We start from the raw sequence: 6,556 nt of genomic DNA, 5'->3' as shown, positions 1-6,556 counted from the left end.
CGCTGGAACGAGGAGCGGGGGCTGTGGTGCGAGAAGGGGCTGCAGGTGCTGGTGACCACGGTGGGCGCCTTCGCCGCCTTCGGCCTCATGACCATCGCCATCAGCACCGACTACTGGCTGTACACGCGCGCCTTCATCTGCAACACCACCAACCTCACGGCCGGCAGCGACGACGGGCCGCCCTCCCGCGGGCCAGGGGCCAGCGACAAGAAGGACCCTGGGGGCCTCACGCACTCTGGTCTATGGAGGATCTGCTGCCTGGAAGGTAGGCCTGCCTCGGACCACTGCCCTTCCCAGCCCCCTACCCCCTTCTCTGCCCAGGGCCCCCCACTCACAGAACCTGCCCCCCACTCACACAACCCACCCCCCATGAATGCTCCCTCAGGTCCCTCTATCAATGCCTCCCAGGGCTCCCCATTCATGCCCTGGGCCGAGCCCCATTCAATCCCCCAGAGCCCACCACTCAACCCAGAGTCTCCACTCACACCCAGCAGAGCACCCCCAACCACCATTCACATGCCCAGAGTTCTCATGACACCCCCAGAGACCCTCATTCACACCCCTAGAAACCCCCCATCCAGTCCCCCAGAGCCCGCCACTCAACTTCTTAGAGCCCCCCCCTCCCCCATTCACACCCCACTATCATCCCTGTCTCTTCTCTGGGCACCCAAGCTCCTGGCCTTTCTTCACCCCCCTCACCCCCACCCACCTGGTCCGGTCTTGCAGCCCTGGGGACAATCGGAGCCCAGGCAGCACATTTCGGGAGGCAGCACATTTCAAGGTCAGAGGTTCAAACCCACTAGCCACTCCTCTGGGGACATATGAGGCTGTCTGCTCCTGTAAAGATTACAGCCATGGAAGCCCTGGGGGGGACAACTATGCTCTGTCCTGTGTGTGTGTGGGGTGGGGTGGGGGGTGTCTCTGCATCTCTCTTGACCCACTTTTCTGTTGTCTGTCCCCCTGGGGGGAGTTATATGTAGATCATTGTGATCTGTTCCCCCTTTCGACCCCCACCTTCCCTTTACCCTCCTGGTATTGCTACTCACATGCCTGGTCCTGAGGGGTTTATTTATCCTGGATTCCCTATGTTTCCAGCTCCTATCTGTACATGGTCTGGTCCAGCCAGATTTGTAAGGTAGAACTGGGGTCATGATAGTGGGTTGGGGGTGGGGGAGCATTAAAGAACTAGAGGAAAGTTGTGTGTTTCGTCGATGCTATACTGCACCCTGACTGACTCATCTCTTCCTTGTGGCCCTTCTGTAAGGGGATGTCCAATTGTCTACAGATGGACTTTGGGTCTCCACTCTGCGCTCCCCCTCATTCACATCAATATGATTGTTTGTCATTTGTCTTCTTATGGTGTGTGTTTAAGCGACACTCTAAGTCTTTACCCACCTGTCTCCCACGGGGCGTCCGGTGGCACTGAACTGCTGACCTTGCAGTTGGCAGCCCAGTGTGGAACCTCTTGGCCACCGGGGCTCTCCGATGACACATCACCTGCCTCTTCCCCCATCTTCCCATGTCACCATCGGGGGTGTTCATTCAGTCTCAGCATGTAGTTCCGCCATCTCCCTTCTGGGATTTTCCCATCATCCTTCACAGCAACCCAGTATCCCCTCGGCACCACATCTTCATCTTTGGATCATCCCCAAAGCATTATATTTTCTTTCCCTGTCTTTCCCAGTCTTCGGAGCTTCTCTTACTTTATGCTTTGATGGTTTATTGTAATCGGGTGGAGGTTTGTCGAGCAGACCCGCTGCCCGTGCAAGAGCTCACACACATCTGGCTTCTCGCGGTGGGTTGCATCTTCATCCCCATGATGTAACCCCGGGGCTCACCCTGCACCCTCCTCTTATCCTACCCTTCTGGAACTTAGTTCTTGGGTGAATGCCGCCCTTCTAAAATCTCCAATGGTGGCTGATGCTAAGGTGTGTGGGTCTCGCTACTTGAATCATTGCCCTTAAAGACCTGCCTACTGTTGGGCTAGGAGCCCTGGTGGTGTCGCGGTTACGTCTTGAGCTGTGAGCTGCAGAGTCGCTGGTTTGAAACCACCAGCCGCTCTCTGAGAGAGAAAGAGGAGGCTTTCAACTCCTGTAAAGAGTTCTACTCTGGGAAACTCACAGCGGGCAGTTCTACCCTGAATCGTTTTGAGTTGGCATCAACTGAATGGCAGTGAGTTTGGGTTTACTCTTTGGTTGGAAATCGAGCCAGTGGGGTGAACGCATTTCCAGACCCGCAGGGTGACTAAGGGACGTTGTCTTGGGGGTGCCACCAGCCTCTATCCAACCAGCAGTTCCCGTCAGTTTTACATTTTTTAACGATTTTGAGTTTTGTTCCACATTAAAAAAAATCATTTTATTGGGGGCTCTTTCAGCTCTTATAACAATTATTACACATTTTTTGGATCACTCAACTTAATACCTTCTACTGTGGTACCCTTCAGAGCAGTTGGGGTGGTAGCTGGCATCCTCTCATTCATCTGGTCTCAGGGTTGTGGAGACAGGAGTGGTCCATCATTCATCTATTGGGCTCATTGATGTACTTGCACTCTTTTTTCCTTCGGGAGGTCTTCAAGGAGACTGGTCATTCCACCATTGATGGCTCAGGTCTCACCAGAGTAGGATGTTGAGCATCTTTGTGGGCTGTGTTAGTGGGCTGTGTTAGTCTTTTGTTAGTGGGCTGTGTTAGTCATTGTCTTTGTGGGCTGTGTTAGTCTATTGACCTTGGTGTACCCTGCAACGTGGACCATGCATCGTTTTTTGTTTGCTTTGTTTTGTTTTCATTTTCAGCGCTGTATAAGCTGTTGCTTTTTTTCTTAAAAGATTATTTTATTGGGGGCTCTTACAACTCTGATTATAATCCATGCATCGACGGTATCAGGCATGTTTGTACATCTGTTGCCATCATTCTTTTCTACACATTTCCTTTCTATTGAGCCCTTGGTATCAGCAACTCTTTTTTCCCAAGTTTTTTTTTTTTAATAAATCATTTTGTTGGGGGCTCTGACGGCTCTTCTGACAATCCATCCCTCCATTGTGTCGAGCACATTTGTACCTATGTTGCCATCATCCTGCTCAAAACATTTTTTTTCCTTTCAAAACAGGACAGAACATTTTCTTTCTACCTGAGTCTTTGATATCAATTCCTCCAACCCCATCGTATCTTGACCCCGGGGCACCCCTGGGTGGTGTCCTGGGTCCACCACTCCGCTGCTAGCAGAAAAGCGGGCAGCTCAAAGCTACCCCGGCATGCCTCACAATAAAGGCCCGGTGGTCTGCTCCCATAAGATCGTGGCTAAGGGTCTGCCAGGTCAATGGATAGAATGAGGGAGACTGGTGGTCCGGTGGGTTAAGCGCTGACCTGCTGCTCACAAGGTTAGCCTTTCAATCCCATCAGCCAGCCTGAGGGAGGAAGAGGAGGCTGTCTGCTCCCGTGAAGGTTCACAATTCTAGGAAACCCCCATATCAGATTGTTACGAATCAGAGCGAGGAGATGGCAGTGGGGTGGGGTTGGTATGACAAAGAAGAACTGCCCTACGGAGTTTTCCAGGCTTTAATCCTTAGGGGGTCGGGCACCCTGGCAGTGCAGTCAGTACATGAAATGTTTGGCTGCTAATCAGAAGGTCAGAGGTTCAAAATCGCCAGTTGCTCTGAGGGAGAAAGCAGAGGCTTTCTCCTCCTGTAAAGCGTTAGAGCACCGGTTCTCAACCTGTGGGTCGAGACCCCTTTGGGAGTCAAACCACCCTTTCACATGGTTCAGTCGATTCATAACAGTAGCAAAATTAGTTACAAAGTAGCAATGAAAATAATGTTAAGAACCAATGTGTTAGAGTCTCAGAGACCCCCAGGGGCCGCTCTACTCCGTCCTGGAGGGTTGCTGAGTCTGCACCGGCTGGAAGGCAGTGAGTTTGGTTTGGCTCTGGCCAGCTGCCACACAGGGGTGTGTGTGTGTGTGTTGGGGGGTGGAGGGGCAGCTCCATTCCGTCCAGCAGGGTGACCCTGAGTTGGAATCCACTCAGTCGTTGTGGGTTTTTGCTTTGCTTGTTTGTTTTTAATCCTTTTACTGGGAGCTCTTACAGAGGTCATAACACCCCATAGCTCCAGCGCCATCTCAAGCAGCAGTGTTCAATGGCTAGCTAGCACCTTCGGTTTCCAAACATCTTTCTTCTTGAACTCCTTGGCATCAGCTCCCTTGATGCCCTCCCTCCCCACTCCGGTTTGGGGGATCCGTATGGAAGCAGAGCCCCAGGTCTTCCCTCCCACAGAGCTGCTGGGAACGCTGGGACCACAGACTTGTGGTGAGCAGTAGGGCGCTTAACTACTGCACAGGAACAGCCTCCTCGTTCCTCCCTCGGTGCAGCTGGTGGGTTTGAACGTCTGACCTGAGGATTAGAGCCCCTTGAGAGCCCTCTGGAGCACAGCTTTGCTCTGTACACGGGAGTCAGGCCCCCTTTAGTTCTCGCGGTCTCATGACCGAGGTGGCAGTCGTTGGTGGAGGTGACGCCGTGCCTCTCCTGGACTCGGAGGACCCACGCTTTTCTTGTCTTCATTTGTGTCCCCTCCCCCTCGTCCTGCCTCCAGGTAGACCCTCTGTTGTCCGTTCTCCTCCCTCTTCCCTTGCCCCGTCTTGGCCACACTCTTGGCTTCACTGTTTCTTGCTCAGGCCCTGGGCTGGGGAGCAGAGCGTCTGAGTTCTAGCCCCACTGTGTGCGTGTGACTGGCTGCTTTGCGTCTGCAGCCTTTTCACCTGCAGGAGTCTCACAGCTCCATGGGCACCTCGAAAGACCAGCAAGTACCAAAACTCCTCCTTGGGTGGTCACCATGACCCTCCAGGGCAGAATCAAGCCCCCACTCCCACCCCTGTGGGTCTTTGGGAGTGGTGGTCTGTGTGGGAACACACTGCCTCATTGTCCTCCCATGGAGCCGCTGGTGGGTTTGAACCACTGGCCTTTCTGTTAGTGGCCAAGCACTCAAGCACTGTGCTCCTTCCTGGGGGCACCAGCCTGTGGAAGTTAGCCCCCCTGCCTTGCAAAAAGAACCAGGAGAAATGTGCTGTCATGCTGAACTGCTCCATCGGCTTTTCCTTTCCATTAAAAATATATATCATACGTTTTTTTTAATTTTTTACCATGAGTTGGGGGAAGGTTTGCCAAGTAGATCAGTTCTCCGAGTCTCACAAAGAAGGTCCCATCTGATTGATCACTGTGTTCTCAGTGCACCACCCCTCACTCTACTTCCTCCCCGGTTCCTGTTTCCACTCCTCCTCCTCCTCCCCAAACCCTGCCGGATGGCGCCCTGGGCACACACTGCCCTGTCCATCTCAACAGGTCACTCACCCGTGGTAGGATGTGCGCTACTCACCACTCTGGTGTGTTGCTCCCCTGTAGACCGTCTGTGGTTGGAACTGAGCCATGGTGGGGGGTGGGAAGATGAGGCGTGCCCTTGCGGGCCTAGCAGATGACCGAGGGCCAGTCTCGGCGGCCTCCCCAGACTCTTATCTGGCCAGCAGGCCTGACCTTTCAGATTCTGAGTGCACCACCCGACTGTCAGAAAAGTCTCGGGTGTTGCCATGCTGCCAAACAGGTTTCAGGGGAGCTTGGAGCCTGAGGCAGACTAGGAAGAAAGGCCTGGCAAAACCATTCTGGGAGATGGGCCCGGACAGACACAGTGCAAACCTCTCAGGCGGGCTTGCCACGCTGGGGTCAGGCTCAGTTTTGGCCAACCATCACAGCACCATAAGGCCCCGAATGGGTATCATGCACATCAGTCCTGCGAGGTGGGCACCGCCCTTGTGTGACCGCAGAGCAAACTGAGGCTCAGAGAGGCTAAGCCACTTGCTCAGGGTCACACAGCCGGGAAAGGACACTGAGCCGGAAACAAGACCTTCCCAGCCCCCAGATCCAAAGGCCAAGCGTCCCCCAGGAGCCCCGCAGAGCAGAGAACTGCCTGCACTCCTGTGGGGTCTGAGACTGCACATCCTTAAGAGAGCTTACTCACGGCCTCCTCTTTCCCCCTCAGAGGGATTGGTAGGTTTGAGCCCCAGAGCTTTCAGTTAACAGCCAGGCACTTACCTCACTGCGCCATCGTGGATCACCAGGGAGAGCAGGGAGACAGCACCCAAGGGACCCTGGTGGCCGAACAGTTGACTCCTCAGGCCGCTAATTGCATCCTCAGCAGTTCGAGTCCACCAGCTGCTCCTGGGGAGAAAGACGAGGCTTTCTACTCCTGGAAAGAGTGACAGTTCCAAGAATCCCCCAGGGGCAGCTCTACCCTGTCCTCTGGGGTGGCTCTGGGTCGGGAGGGACTCTGGCAGGGAGGGAGGGGAGGACGGGCAGAGGTGTTTGTGGGCACAGGTAGAGACAGAGGCTCCGGAAGTTTTGCTGAGAAAAAGGTTCACGTGGACATCCGAGAGGGAGCACATTAGGCCAAGGGGACAGCCCAAGCCAAGTGGGGGCAGCCAGGTTTCTGGGGCACAGCGAGCGAGGGGGGCGCGGAGCAGGAGGGTACTCACGGAGCAGCAGGGCCCTAGCCTCGCAGGATCTTACACGTCGTTGGAG

The 6,556-nt window shown here is 54.5% G+C and overlaps 1 protein-coding gene across 1 annotated transcript in view; it reads left to right on the top strand.

Annotated features, from left to right (window-relative positions):
• Positions 1 to 6: 6 nt before the first annotated feature.
• Positions 7 to 6,556, top strand: part of CACNG8 (calcium voltage-gated channel auxiliary subunit gamma 8) — a 32,961-nt gene continuing 26,411 nt past the window's right edge. Inside the window, exon 1 of the mRNA XM_004715674.3 lies at positions 7 to 265. Coding sequence (XP_004715731.3) covers positions 88 to 265 — 178 coding nt within the window. The 5' untranslated portion in view covers positions 7 to 87. The remainder of the gene's footprint in view (positions 266 to 6,556) is intronic.

Source organism: Echinops telfairi, unplaced genomic scaffold, assembly GCF_000313985.2.
Source record: "Echinops telfairi isolate 266 unplaced genomic scaffold, ASM31398v2 ScPeMD7_655;HRSCAF=1070, whole genome shotgun sequence".
NCBI lineage: Eukaryota > Metazoa > Chordata > Mammalia > Afrosoricida > Tenrecidae > Echinops > Echinops telfairi.
Note: the sequence above shows the minus strand (reverse complement) of the source record. Positions and strands in the feature narration are given on the sequence as shown.